General features: G+C 44.3%; 1 protein-coding gene across 3 annotated transcripts; it reads right to left on the minus strand.

Moving 5' to 3' along the window:
- Positions 1–4,558: 4,558 nt before the first annotated feature.
- Positions 4,559–13,125, minus strand: mfap3l (microfibril associated protein 3 like). Of its 3 annotated transcripts, none has more exons than XM_012873164.3 (3): positions 12,984–13,125; positions 9,832–10,259; positions 4,559–6,283 (listed from the first exon to the last, which is right to left on the minus strand). In XM_012873164.3, exons 2-3 carry the CDS (start codon positions 10,115–10,117, stop codon positions 5,358–5,360), a joined length of 1,212 nt encoding a protein of 403 aa, XP_012728618.2. In that variant the 5' UTR covers positions 10,118–10,259; positions 12,984–13,125; the 3' UTR covers positions 4,559–5,357. The 3 variants fall into 3 exon arrangements, with proteins under 3 accessions (XP_012728618.2, XP_021177620.2, XP_021177631.2); XM_021321945.2 differs by lacking the exon at positions 12,984–13,125 and adding an exon at positions 12,638–12,849; XM_021321956.2 differs by lacking the exon at positions 12,984–13,125 and adding an exon at positions 12,338–12,580.
- Between the last annotated feature and the right edge of the window lie 1,860 nt (positions 13,126–14,985).

The following is a 14,985-nucleotide window of genomic DNA, read 5'->3' on the forward strand; positions in this document are numbered from 1 at the left end:
AAAGGGGGAGAGATTCAGATGAGGAAGTGGGCGAGCAGTACCACGCTACCTGTAGTGAGTGAGTGGAGCCTGTGTGGGTGTGTGTGTGTGTGTGGGTGTGTGTGGACCTGTGTGTATCGTTGCGTTGCAGTGACTGTCCTCCCGTGGTTCAGCCGGGAGCAGAGCATCATCTTTTGTCAACCAGTGGTGTTGCCTAACATTGTATTTCATACTGAACCCAATGTTTTTTTCTCCTTTATTTTATAATTTATGGCTAGTGTCGATACAGTTGTGATAATTATTATTATTATTCCGAAGAATTTTATGTATGATTACATTGTTTGATTGTACATTGACAACAGAGAATATGTAAAGAGAAAAAAAACTTGTTTTAAATTAAAAGGAGAAAATATTGAAGCAGCTCAGCTGAGTCTGTGTGTGTGTGGTCCTCTCTGTGGATAAAAGCCCTCCAGCGTGAACAAACTTCACGTCTGGCCACGTACCGTCCTGAAGTTCACGCCCGCAGCTCCACTCAGGACTTCTTCCACAACAGAAGAAGGTTTATAGGAGCCATCGACAATAAATGTTGCCGTGTGAAAGGATTAGTTTGTGACAACAGATCAGGGAGCTTAATATTAATTAATAACCTTATAGTATTCCTGGCCCTTGAACTTTTTCACATTTCGTCATGTTAAAGGTGACCTGACCACATTGTTGAGTCTCCGCACAATCGATGCAATAGCGAAAGAAGACAGGCTAACTTTAATAGTTATAGCTTTCTTATGTCAGTAGACATTAAGCCTCTAAACAAAAGAGCTGTGCAGTCGCAGCGGCAGACATTTTTCCTCTTCTCACAGGTCTACAGCACTGGAGTTATTTCAACTTGTCACCAGAAGGGGGCAGACGTCTGCAAAAACCCTGTAACCCACGCTATGCTTTAAAACCACAAACTTAAAAGCCGATAACATTGAGGTTTATCACTACGGGACAAAATGTGAAAAGGGTACGATGCTCAAAAGCTGTGAACAGATTAATTTGTTAACACTGAAGATTTTACAGTGTTGCGTGATCCTGCTGGTCCCGAACATTTATTTTTCTAGTGTGGGATTTAAATGTAGAACCTTTGCCTGGTCTAAATGTCCCTTAATTCAGGAAGTGCCTTCTATTTCACTTCTTCACTCAATCTGATCAGTTCTGTTTTTAAAAACATACCATAAATACCATCTGAATCGTCCTACTCTAAGTGATTCTTTAAAGTACAGAATGAGATATTTAATACAAATATTTTGATTGATATATAACGTATATGAAAGTGTTAATCCTGCTTGTAATTTAAACCCTGATCACAGGTTTATTAAATGACTGTGCACTTATCTCTGGGTTCTCAATCAGTGACTCAAAAAAAAAAACTAAACCAGTAAGAAATATATATATATATATATATATATATATATATATATATATATATATATATATATGCCAAGCCCTTAATTCAGATATTACTTTATAATAATGATGTAGAAACCCAAGCAACTTATAAATACTATAAATGCATAACTGGAACTGTTTGCTGGGTTACCATTTAGGCAGCTCTGACTTAAAATATATTGATATACTGTATATGTATGGTTAAATAAGAATGTGAAAAGGTGCAAAGTGGATTTAAATGGGATGTTTGGTGTTTAACTGGATGATGTGGGCAGCCATACAGGGAGGAGTCAGAGTTTCAGTGCCCATATTCACAAGGATTCCTGAGACTAAAATTAGCTCTTAGAGGCGTCATTTAGGAAAAATCTTAGAATGTTAAGATAAGTTATTCACAAAGCATACTAGGCCTTATAAGAGCTCTTAAAGTCAACAAATAAGGCGTAGTGAGGAGGACTTTTAGCGAGCCTAGAGTGTCTGGAGCAGGAAAGATGGTGGAAACGGAGAGAGCTGATTGGCTGATCCACAGTGGAGGAAAGGTGCGCATAGACTTCTTTAACAATCATAATTAATGTGTAGAAAAACTTAATCATCCCTATAGAGGGAAATTAGTCTCAGCGGCCGGAGCGTTTAAAGGCAACTCTACCCAAGGACATTTGGAGGATAAATAAATAACAGGTGTGTGTAGAGGTGAAAGTATTTTCTGTGTTGCATGTTACTAGCCTAAAATATCTCCCAGAAGTTTGCTTGTGTGACGCCATCTCGCTTTAGATCGCCGCAGCGCTTCTCCCGCTTCAGGCTGGTGCGTAAAAGCACCAAGACGCACAGAGGAAAAGGCGCATTGATCTGCAGCAACAACGCCTCAAAGTCTGTGTATTTGCGCTGTGATCCATGGACCAATTTACCTTCCAACACTCCTCCCAGAGCTGACTGGACAGACGCGTTAATGTTTGATTTTACTCCATCTTTTTTTCTCTCCTCCATTTCATGTTGGTCTTTTTTTGCCAAATTAACTTTTTTTTTTATACAATCAGGCAATCCCAGTGAACTGCTGATAGGTGAGTGCGCATTAATCTGAAATAGATGAAGTCCTAAAATAACTGGGGAGTAAACATAAGCAAATCAAAATAATGAGGACGTGCATAAGACGTGTTCAAACATTGTGAGGTGACTAACGATTAATTTAGCTAATTTTCATTCTAATCCAGTCTAATCGGTTGATTTGTCTTTTAATAGGAGCACATTTGTGTTTTTTTTGTTTTTTTGTACTATGAATCAATCATAGCTCTTAAAGACAGCGTCACACCAAGCAGCAGGGTCAACACCACCTCCTCTCTAGGATAAAAAAATGTCACTTCCTTACTCAGAGTGGCTCTCAGCAGCGATCTGAATCGCTCTGAAGCTCCTATAGGGAGGAATCTTTAGGCTAAGATAGGAGCTCTCTGGGGATTCTGATGATCTTTGAATACTGGCACAGGTCCTTCGACCTCCTTCACTGTTTTTATGCCCTCTGTTTAGTGGTAAAATGTAAATACCGTATTTTTTCCCCTGTACAACCTATTTTGCTGACGTTACATACTTCTAAAAGAGTGACATTAAATGTTTCATTTCCAGCACTTTGGCTGTTGCAGTGATCCAGATGTTTGTGGAAAACCTGAAATAACACTTTGCTCTACAGGGTAGAACGTTCATATAAAAAATGTTTATTTTATTTTAGCTGCTCACAGCTGGTCTCTGCTTGTCTAAAAGGTTTATTTTTTTACTGAACTTCACTGCTGGGCTGTTGTGTTTTAAAGACTTTCATCACGATTGAACTACATGTACCCCACAGGGCCTGCAGGCTGTAAAACAATGACCTACATCAGCAGCTTACCATTGAGATGAGACGCAGCCTGGTGGACAGACACCAGTCCCCAACACTGACACGGGTTACTGGTGCTTTGGTACCAAGAAGTCGTCGTTTCCATCTACTACATCGGAGAGAAATGAGCATTTTTGTCTCATGTTTCCCATAAATGATGAAAGGTCAAATAAACCCTCTTATGTAGGAATGGTTTCAGCACCAGCTTAAAGAAATGTTGCCCAGTCTGAATGTTGCCCACAGAGGAGATGCTTCAGCTCCTGCGGTCCGCCGGTCCACGTCTCTGGCCTCCATTGGAGTCTTTCCTCCCCCCTGTCAGCGAGTCAGGTCTACCATTTCAACATGAAACAGGATCCTCAGATCTGCATGTAAATCCATGTCTGCGTTTAAAGTTTTAGAAAGGTGCTCCTCTACGAGAACTGATTTTAACAGAGGTGGTTGTACTTTGAAGACATTCTGTTTTTTGATTGCTGTATCTCCTCAGTAATGTTTAGGACTAATCTAAGTTTTCTCCAACTTCTCTGAGGGTCAGCGGAGCCGTTTGTTCTCCTTTTGAGGAACGTCTAAAAGGCTGACATTCCTGGTCTAACGCTGTTGGAAGAGCAAAGATATTTTAGAGCCAGAAAACCTGACTCTTGAACGTACGAAACAAACCACACAGTTTCCATCATTTTTCAAATAATCTGTTCTTTTTCTTAGGGCTGGACGATAATTCAATAACATAATTGATCGGTAGACGTATATCGGTGATAGGAAAAAAAAAAGGTCAATCATAAGTTGAATAAAATAAAAGTTTTCCTTTTGCATTCTAGCCTATCATGTAGGTTAATATTACATCATTACATCCTCCCAACCAATCACAATCAGACCCAGCAATGCTGTCACTAAGCTCCGCCCCCTTTAAAGAGTTAGCGTGTTCTTTTTTTTCTTTTCTAAACTTGCAGGTTAGGTAAAAAGTTGGTTGAATAAAGTGTTGAGTTTGAATTCAGTGTTTGTGAGTTCTGTAACTAAATATAGGTCGCTAAGCAACAGCATCAAATGGCCAGGGCTTCACTTAGAATATGTGTTTTGAATTTGTTGATAATTATCGATATCGATCAATATGATTTATATTTTATCAATCTGCTTTTTTTTCCCCCTTTATCGTCCAGCCCTACTTTTTCTAAGTCCTTGATTCTCTTTTCAAATCATAGTTTTAACAGACGCCATCTTGCATTAGAGCCTTATGTGCATAACAAAGGGACAGTATGTCTGCATACAGTTAGCACCATGAATAAAACAAACACACACCTGTTTTTTTTTTTTAGCTCATTTCAAAGCACAGCATTTGTATTTTATTCAACTACAAAAAAAAGAACACACACCAGAAGAGCGCCGCTAAAAGCACAACGGCGGCAGCTCGTCTCGGCCGCAGACCGGAGCTTCAGCAAAGCAACGGAGGAAAACACGAGGAGTCCTTAAAGTCCGAGGACCGGAAGCCAAAGAGCTCACATCTAACCGTCCACTTCAACATGCAAGTTCACAGCAAAGCCTCAGCGGACGAAAGACGACGCTTAAGATCGGGCGGGGAGGTGGACTACAAACTGAAAAAAAAAACAAAAAAACGCTGAATGAGAGGAACACAAAACCCGAGGGGAGGCTTTAAGAGTCCTGCCGGTCTGGACTAGACGGGCTGGGGGAATCAAACCACAGCACAGAGAGGAGGAACAGAACGCTGCTCTACAACTAAAAACATGCCGCAGGGCGTGTCTAACCAGGACGCTGCACATCCCAGCGTGCAGCTGTGGAAGTGCCTGCGTGTGAATGAGAGAAACCCCACAAAATGTAAGAAACTACGAACTGAAGAAGGTCCCTCCTTCGAGAACATCTCATACAATTCTCCGCTTATTACATTATTATTAACGCGAGCTGCTCTCGCGTAACATTCAAGCGCGGGGGACCCAGAGTGAAACGGGTCTGCCGGGTGAAATGTTTGAGGACTTTCAGAGACAGAGAGGAATAAAAATGTGATTGTTTGACACGGCGTGAGGTGGACCGTCGGTCCTCGGGTGGAAATGCATAGCAGGACGTGGGACCCGTCCTCTCAGCCCCGTCACACGTGGCTTTCATAGAACACCTGGCAGGGAGGGGCCTTGCTGACCGCCTGCTCTCCAGGAGCCTCCTCCTCCTCCTGCTGCTGCTCCTCCACGGGGGGAGGAGCCAGCTGCACGGGGGACGGCGGTGGGGACGGGGAGGGGGAGGGCGGCGCCGACGGAGCCGACGACGGCGGCAGCTGCTGGGGGGCCTCGGCGGCGCAGACCTCGGCGTCGTCCAGCGGCGGGTGCACGGACGCCTGGATGGCGATGTGATGCGGCTGCTCGTGCACGGAGGAGTTGTCCGAGTCGGCGGCGGGCGACTCGCTGCGCTCGCGCTCCCTCACCTGCAGGATGGTGAAGACGTCCCTCACGCCGATGGAGGGGATCCAGCCCTGCGTGTCGCGCCGCCACTCGGGCACGTGGCGCACGAAGGTGTGCCTCATCTCCTCCACGCCCACCACCTCCAGGATCTCCTCCATGAAGGTGCGGCAGTTCATGATGAGCGGCGGCAGCGGGATGCTGCGGGCCAGCTCCTCGATGTAGCGGGCGAACTCCATGGTCTTGAACTGGGTCACCTTGGCCAGCTCCAGCGTCTTGGCCGAGGTGATGATGGGGATCCTCTTGGCGATCTCGAAGGCCTTCTGCAGCTTCTCGGCGCCCTCGGTGCGGAAGAACTCGTTGATGGCCTTCTCGGTCTTCTTCAGGTGGCTGCTCATCATGCAGAGGCGCGTGACGTTCAGGATCATGATGATGGTGAAGGTGACCAGACACACCACCATGTAGTACACGCCCATGTCGCCGTTGGTCAGGACCACGCGCAGCGTCACCGTGGCGTTGGAGCTGCCGTGGACGTTGGTGGCCATGCAGGTGTACTTGCCTCGGTCCGAGAACTTGATGCTGGTGATGTTGAGGACGCCGTTGTCCAGCAGCCACCATTTCCCTCCTGCAGACACGCACACACACACACAGAGCACCACGATGACCACACAGGAAATGGAAAGTAACACTTTAGCCTGATCTGACCAGATAAAGACCAGCGTTCTCTGGACAGATCCCCCCCCCCCCTCTCTGCAGCTCGGTAAGCTCCCGGTCCTGTCGCTCTCACATGATGGACATGAACTGTCCTCCGTGAGAAAGTCCAAAATTAGGGACGTCGTTTTTTAACCTAGCCTTGGTTTAAACCCCGCCACGTCTCCCTGAGCCGCCCGCTGCCTTCCTCTGTCTCCAGCACGCCGTTTGCTCGCTAACCTTCTCCACAACACAATAGTCTGTGGTATTTATTGTGATGACAATAAAAAAAAAAAAAGCATTTCTACACTGCAAAAACGGAACTTAAAATAAGTAAAATGTTCTTAAAATGTGTGTATTTGTCCTTGATTTGAGCAGGTAAATAAGATGATTTGCCAATGGAACAAGATTTTTTGCACTTAAAATAGAAACAATTCATCTCCATCAACTTATTTCAAGTGCAGGATGTCTAATGATCTTATTTTAGGGGTCAAAATACTCATTCCATTGGCAAATAATCTTATTTATCTGCTCAAATCAAGGACAAATACACTAACTTTAAGAACATTTTACTTATTTCTACATCAGTTTTTGCAGTGTAATTGTTTTAGTCTTTTAGGGAGCTGCAGTCAAAGCCCCATAAACAAATACTGCTGTTAACCAGGACACCAGTCACATAAAGACGTGTGATTCTGATCCCTGAACCGCCCACAGACACGGCATTTAATCATTTTATCACATTTATTGACGCTCTTGTGGCTCCAACGGTGGAGAAAAATCTCCAATTAATAGTCCGTGGGCCAGAATCTGTAGGACGCTTCCTTAAGAAGTTTCGTATGAACTGTCAGGGGGCAACTTTCTTCCACTTGGATAAGTTGCTACACATAGCAGTGATCTCAAAACACCAATGTTCCCACGTTTTCACTTGCACATTAATAAGTTATAGCCGATAAAAAATCTAAACTGTAGTGCTCCGGTCCAAGAGGTCACGTGATTCGATTTTTGCTGCTCAGCCAATCAGATCGCTGTATTGTCAGCTGTGCGAGTTCACCAGTTCATCATGGCTGCACCCGTAAAGGGTTGTAAACATTTGTTTCCAGACGAAGAAAGCCCAATAATAGCATTTTCTGGCACCAGTTGGCAGAGATCTATATGGTAAGGAGAAATAAATAGCCCAGAACATCCATCCATCCATCCATCCATCCATTATTCATCCATTTTCTAACACGCTTATCCCCGCTGGGTTCGCGAGGTGTGCCGGTGTCTATCTCCAGCTGTCAATGGGCGAGAGGCGGGGTACAACCTGGACAGGTCCCCAGTCTATTGCAGGGCAGAAATAGCCCAGACCTTTGCCCAAATTACTGTGATATCACCAACAGTTTAGATTTTTTATCGGCTATAACTTCTTAATGTACAAGTGAAAAGGTGTTTTGAGATCACTGCTATGTGTAGCAACTTTTCCTGGTGGAAGAAAGTTGCCCCCTGACAGTTGATACGAAAAGTCACCGTACAGATTCTGGCCCACGGCCTATAACCTCCCACAATACTGTTGGGTTTGGGGCTTTTCAAACATTGTTGTCATAAACAAGTTTTTCACGCTGAACGATATGATATGAAGCACCAGGTTTCATTCACGGGGAATGAGATCGAGTCTATGCCCACCGCACTCTGCAGATCGGTGCGTGTTAAGCAACGTTACCAAACTATGCGTCCCAATTGCCTACAACATGTGGGCATTAATGTCTATAAAGGTGAGAAAAGGTTCAACCCATGGTGGCACCGGACCAACCAGGAGCTCGTTCTGCCTCCTCATCAGAACGGATCCAGATCAGCGGCTCTCTCTGGGGAGCTGGAGAACCAGATCAAAGCCCCGCCCTTGCTCTCTGTTAGCTGCTGAAGCTACAGCCAAAACATCCTAAGCTAACAGAGACCAGCCTCCGCTTCTTGGACCGTCTAGTGACGGAGCATTTATGGAGGGGGTGACAGGTTTGCTAATCTTCAGACAACATAAGTAAATAGTTTAGTGCAGTAAATGTGCAGAGCAAAGCTCATCGTGGCCGACATGTTATCTCCAGTCGGGTTTAGCCTAAGATTCGACTTTGTGGGCATTATTCATTCCACATGCAACATTTTTTGAATTCTGCATCCGCTCCTGCCCGCTCCCACGCAGCCTGGGGCTCAGTGGGAATGCAACCGGACGAATATCACACAGGCCTTTTTCTTTAAAAACCCTCTGACACAAAGAACCAGGCCGGCATCCTCAGCAGACCGAGGAGCCTTCAGGAAATGCGTCCCACCCTTCCGCCTCCTCCGGGCAAAAAGCGGGATTTCTAATTTTACCTCATCCGCCCCGGCTCACGTGACGGCGCTGATGTGCCGGCCGAACGCCACCAGGAGGGCTACAGGGAGAGTGAGACAGGGAGCCTGAGCGGCATTTCAGAGCCACTAATCCTCAAACAAGAGAAGACAAGCCGGGAAGCTGGGGCCTTTTTTATTATTATACTGCATTCCTGAGCGTTACCCAGAGCAGGAAGCTCTCAATCTGCAGCTGCAGTTTTTGGGTCACTGGGATTAATAATAATAATAATAATAATAATAATAATAATAATAATAATAATAATAATAATAATGACTCCGCCTCCTGCTTCGTGCCTCTGATGGCAGGTTACAACAGGCTGGTGCAGGAAAGGCAGCAACATATTAAACATGCTCTTCCTTTCACACTGATAGGAAAATAAACACTAGAAAATCGGCAATAAATTAATTTAGGAACAGCAATTTGTCCATTAAAGATTAAAAGAGATGTAAACGTGCCAATGATGCAGGAACTAAGACTAAAATCCCCACTCTACATCACTCTGTTAGTCCCGGTCACACAGCCAGCTGGATTCTCCTCTCTTTGGCGGCGTACCCACATCCTGGAGCCTGTGACCTTCTGAGGGTCGGCTGCTGTTGTGTTTGGGCATAAATAACCAGCCCTGAGCTGCCCGACAGCAAATAGAGCGTTTATCTGGACCTTCTAGACTCAGTTTGCCTCCTCAGGCTTATTATTTACGACCAGCAACATTATTCCACAACATTATCCTATTAAAAGGACACGTTTTACTCACCTCTGATGGTATAAGGGAGTTTTAGATTATATCCACAAAGGTTCACTACAAATACACCCACAATGATATAAGTTTTTAAAACATCCTTTTTCCTTGCTGTAAAAAAACTGATGTTTTTAATAATGGCTATTATTAATACAGGGATTAGAGTAGGAGTTTTAAAAAGCCGCCCACATTTCCAGATCCATCACAGCCTTCCTGTTATCTGCAGAAAGTCTTGCTCTCTCTCACAGCCTAAAAGGAGCTAAAGAAATGTCTCAGTATGTCAAAGAAAACACAGCAGTTTCCTTTTAGCTCCTTAGCATCTCTGTCGTCAAAGATCTGACGTGCTGCTCTTGCTTTACGGCACAACCTAACGGGGAGTCTCGCTCACCGCTCGTCTGCGTGTCCAGGCGCTCTCCGTGGGAGTTGAACCACTCGACGCTGGGGAACGGCTCTCCGGTGACGTTGCAGTCGATCAGCACGCAGCTCCGCTCTCTGGCGATGATCTGGCTCACCTTGGTGAACACGACCGGGACGAAGCCGCCGACGCCGCCGTCCGTCTCGTTGCCGTTCTCGGTGCGGTTTCCGTCCGTCTCCAGCGACAGCGCCCCGGCAGAGCCAGCGGCGACGAGGACGGACGCCAGGGCTAGGAGGACGTATCCGCCGGTCCGGTACATCTTTTATAAAGTGTTAAAGTGCGTCAACCAGAGGGGGAAGAAGATACTGGGTCATTCCTCCTGGGGCCTCATCCTGCAGGCTGGCTATCTCTTCATAGAGGAAGGCAATCTGGTATTCAGCCCTGTGACGTGAAACATCTCACTGGAAAGAAAGAAAAGGGAACGGCGTGTGTTAAACAGAGAGCGTACGACAACCGTCTGAAACACTGGCACTCTGGTAAAGCGGTGCAAAACCCCTTAAAATAAATCCATCTTCTATTGCAGTAGTAAGATCTAATGCCGTTTATCTTTATTTTTAAACACCCAACCTTTAATTCAACAGCGGGAGGAAACAAATCCCTGCTGCCAGACACCCGACCTAAATAAATGGCTGATGAAGAGGCTGCGGCTCGTCGAGGGAGTAACACAACCGCTTGAGTCGGGTGTCCTGGAAAGACGACGGGCCTAAAGGACCGGGGGGAGTGTCACTGGCAGCGTTGCCAGATCTGGAGAGAAGCAAGCGAACGGGTCTATGAAAACAAGCGCAAAAGAAACGAAACAAGCAACACGCCCTCCGTCCTTATACCGCTGTGATTTTAAGGTCTCTTTGTAGCTCTTGTGTATCTTCGCTTATTTTTTAGCCCCTTTAAGAGACTTCAAAAAATAAATAAAAAAATAAGCCCAATGTCGCTTATAATTAGCGGACTTGGCAACAGTGATCACTGAAATAGAGACAGCAAAATAGCAACTTACATAAACTTGCCCATATCTACTGTCAGGAATCTTTTATTGTCTCCGCCTGTGGTGAAATCTTTTTTTTGTTGAGACAAAGTATTTAAAAAGTTTAGAAGAACTGGAGCTGGAACAAACCAGGCCCCACGTTTATCTTGCCACCACGCAGACAGATTTTCCAACGCTCTCTGTTCGAGGTTTAAAGATAAGAGCGGCCGACTCTCCATACCTCTGTTTCTCTTTCAAAGGTCACGGGAACGCATAAAATGTTACATTTTTCTACACTTCTGAGATTCAGTTATTGCAATAAAAGATAAATTTATTTAAAGTCTTTTTTTTTTATACACATCTTTTGTTTAGTGGAACCAATTATGGAGAGCACAGCTTTTCCAAACACGTTTTTCCTTTCATTTAAGAACCACTTAAGTGACGGGAAAACAAGCAGCTCCCCATAATTATCATTAAAGAGCAGCTGGTCAATGCGACACTTATGTTGTTTATAATTATTCTGCCTTGTTTAACTGTCAGTCTAAAAGCAAAACATACATTTAAAAAGGAATAAAAGTGCATCAATATGTCCCTAAGGTTTTTGTTCTTCCCCCAGATTTCTATAGCATGCTTATAGCATATAAGTGCTAAATCAATGATTTTCTCATCGCTTTCCCAAAACTTAATACTTGTAACATCTGGACTTAATTGTCCTTCATTAAAACACAGATTATCTAACGTACTTTAACTATATGTATGTATTTGATCTCTCAGGTCGCTTCTACTTTTATTGTTGCCATCATACTGTATTATGATGCCATTTCCCCGGTCAATTTGTTATTCTCTTGGTTTTTTTTTTTGTTTTGTTTTGTTTTTTTTTTTGCGTTAGCACAAAGCAAGCATCGACCAATGGCACATTCTGCGTGGAGAAGAATATCTAAACTGAGTTAAATTCAGGAACCCAAAAAGCGCAGAGGCTGCCTGTTTAGATTCCTGATCACGTGGCCATGTTGTCATGCGGCAAAAACCTCTATAAATAAATAAAGAAAAGCCTTAATGTTGACGTTTTTTAATGCTAAAATTCACCTTTACTCCCCAGACTGATTAATAAACAAGGGGGAAATCCGGTCGGATTATTCCACACTATTTAACATCGAGTAGAAATAAAACATTTATCTATTAAATACATGTTGACAGAGGGGAAAATAAACTATCGCTCTTTTTTAGCTAATAGCTATTTAGCGAACGAAGTAAAAGTGCTACAGTCACATTTACACCCACTATTAGACATATTTAGTTGTTGCTGTTTAGATAACACGACAGCCAGAGGATATCTATGTCTTCCCAATGTGCCATGAGGCTATTTTCTACATAAACTTTAGACGAAGTTCGGTCTTAATAAACGCCGTTTTAAACCATTTCACCTACAAAATGAACCGGGCGGCCATTCGCTGTCACATCAGCAGCGTTACGAAACACACTCCTAGCTAAAACATCGCAAACAATATACCCAATACGCACCTATAGTCGTAATACAGCTCGCATTAAACATTATAAAGCGACATATTCGTGTAAATAATATAGAAAAACAGCATGTCTGCGTGCCGTGGCGTCCTCCGGTCGTGTACCAGCATTAGCAGTCGGCCACATAACGGAGCGCTGCGCGGCGGGGGCTCCGTCTAGTTTCCGGGTAACAACGTTGACAAGCATCCGTCGCCGGCCTTTGTGTGAGTCGGTAGGCAACCAGGTCGGAAAAGCAAATTAATATATCTGTTGAATGTGAAACAGCTATAGCAATTTTTTTTTGTTTTAATTATCGACCTTGGTGGTTGCTAGCCATCGCAGCATCAGGGCGTGGGATGCGGCTATGTGCTGGGCGGCGGGTATGCATCATGGCAGCAGAGAAGTGTGTCACAGCGAGGAGCTCCTGTCCTCGCCGGGGAGGCGCACTCTGTGGTTTTTCATATATGTATATTTATGTAGAGTCGCAGACAATAGTCGCTGCCCGGTCAAACGAGGATATAATTATTAGCAAAGCGTCGTTACCTCCTCGATGTGCCGACCACAGCAGACGGCCAACACGGCATCGACGGGCGGCCGAAAAAAAACCAGCCGAAAAACGCACCTCCCCCCGGTCAGATCAGAAACCCTTCATATTCATACTTACATCATAGTCTGGGTGCCATGGATGCTTTGGTGTTTGGCTGAGAACCCGCTTCCAGCAGGATTAGCATTAGAGAGAGGGGTTATTTCTGCACCGGGATCTCCATTCTCCTCCTTCCTGCCGCGGCCGCTGCTGCTCTGGAGCAAAACAGCAGTGAGCAGCAGAGAGAGAGAGAGGAGGAGGAGGGCACAGATGCCTGGCTTCAGCTGGGGGTTATCATTTCTCTATTATACTGTGATGGTGAAACATAAAGCAGAAGAAAAACGGCGGAAGTAGGGTTCAGCACTACCTCTGGGATGCAACCTGAACCCCATTTCCCCCCCATTCCCCTCTTATTTCTAGCCCCAACACTAGGTTAAGGGTGGGTGTCATAACAGGCTCTGTAGTGAGCTGGGCTTCCTTTCTAGACATTTTCTCTGTGGCCCAACCTTAGACCGGATGGATGGTTGTTTCAGGCACTACCTGAATTAAGTGTAACGGTATATGGGTTACCCTGGGAAATGTGTACACCCTTAGACATACAAGTAGCCTATTTTTTTTTTGTTGACAGCGTAGTGTTTTTGTTTTTCTTTCCTTTTTGTTTGAGAAACTTCAATTAATAATTTCTAAGGTCGGAATCCAGCCTAAAGACAGCCGTACAAAGGCACCACCGACCCCTGTGACCCTTGTTTTTTTGCTTTTTTTTTATTTAATCAGGACAGTGCACATTAATGAACAATCTTATACTCCTGTACAGATTGTAAATAAGACAGATTATAGCATAGTTGCTAATTTACATCTGTCGTCCTGAGGCATGGAAAATAAAAATAAAAAACAGCAACACAAGATCACAAAATACAATATCAGTCAAAACACATAGACACACGTTCAAACAATGACATTACAAAAATAAAAATAGTGAGTGCATGACTGAGAACTTTTTAGAAACTGCACTTTTTAAATGTGCAATAAGTGGGACATTCCCTGATGTTTGTTGGGAGGCTGTTCCAGAAGTGACCCTCTCTGAACGGTTTGTCCAAAGGTTGTTCTTCTGTGGGGGATCTCTAGGTCTCCTCTGGAAGAGGCTCTGGTGCAAATACGTCTGCCACGTCTAATATGGGTAGAGAGTGGAGGTGGGGCTAATCCATTCAGAACTTTGTAAATTAAACAACTATTTTTAAAATGAATGAAATTTTCAAACTTGAGCATATTATATTTTTCCAAAATGTTACACTGATGAAATGTTACCGCGGTGGTTGGACGCCTCTGCATCTCGTCCGGTCCTTTTCCCCCGAAGAAGCAGTCACACATTGAATACACTGAATACTTCTTTAGTAGGAAATGACTCTCAAAACACAAACTATACTTCAACACTTCTAATCCAAACAAGCCAGAGAAATTGTTACAGCTATTCAGCCGTGCCTTTTATAGTAGGGGAAAAGGAACGAGAAAGAGCCCTGAATGACCATTACATTAGTATTTTATAGATTGTAGAATCTAGGCACCCTCTAGTGCGAGGGGCTGTACACTTGCTGACATGACATCAGTGGAAAATGTGTCACCACCTGGGTGTTCTCTGATAGGCTGTGGAATAGCATGTGTCCCAGACTATCTAAGTGAGCATGCAGACCATGGGGTAACTGGCCCGTTTTCCTTTATCAGTCCCCGTTGTCCTTCTCCGTCACTCCTCTGACGTCCATAATGTCTATAAATCATCTGTTATTTCCCCAGTAACTGCTTTAAACAGCTCCAACAACCTGTAGTTTCATCTAATATCTAACACCCTGATTAACAGTAACAGACGACGGAGGGGTGGACTCTATGCACAAACAGATGTTATGGTTGGATTATCCTCTGTCTATCAAGCTAAAAAATCCAAAAGGAAAGACTTTAAAGCTGCTAGGATTATTCAACCACTGTTAAATATGAACTCTTTTGGCATTCAGATATTCGACTTTGTGCCAAAAACAACTTGAGTTACCCAGTCGGGCCGCACTTGCGCTGGAGTGTCAAAAGGTTTCACTGC

The sequence above is a fragment of the Fundulus heteroclitus genome, chromosome 14 (assembly GCF_011125445.2).
Source record: "Fundulus heteroclitus isolate FHET01 chromosome 14, MU-UCD_Fhet_4.1, whole genome shotgun sequence".
In the NCBI taxonomy this organism is placed as follows: domain Eukaryota; kingdom Metazoa; phylum Chordata; class Actinopteri; order Cyprinodontiformes; family Fundulidae; genus Fundulus; species Fundulus heteroclitus.

Bases quoted from the DNA above. Each gene is read 5' to 3' on its own strand.
- mfap3l (XM_012873164.3), bottom strand. From the start codon at position 10,117: ATGTACCGGACCGGCGGATACGTCCTCCTAGCCCTGGCGTCCGTCCTC. The intron at 6,284-9,831 runs GTGAGCGAGACT...GCGTGTCTGCAG, and splicing joins CCTGGACACGCAGACGAGCG to GAGGGAAATGGTGGCTGCTG.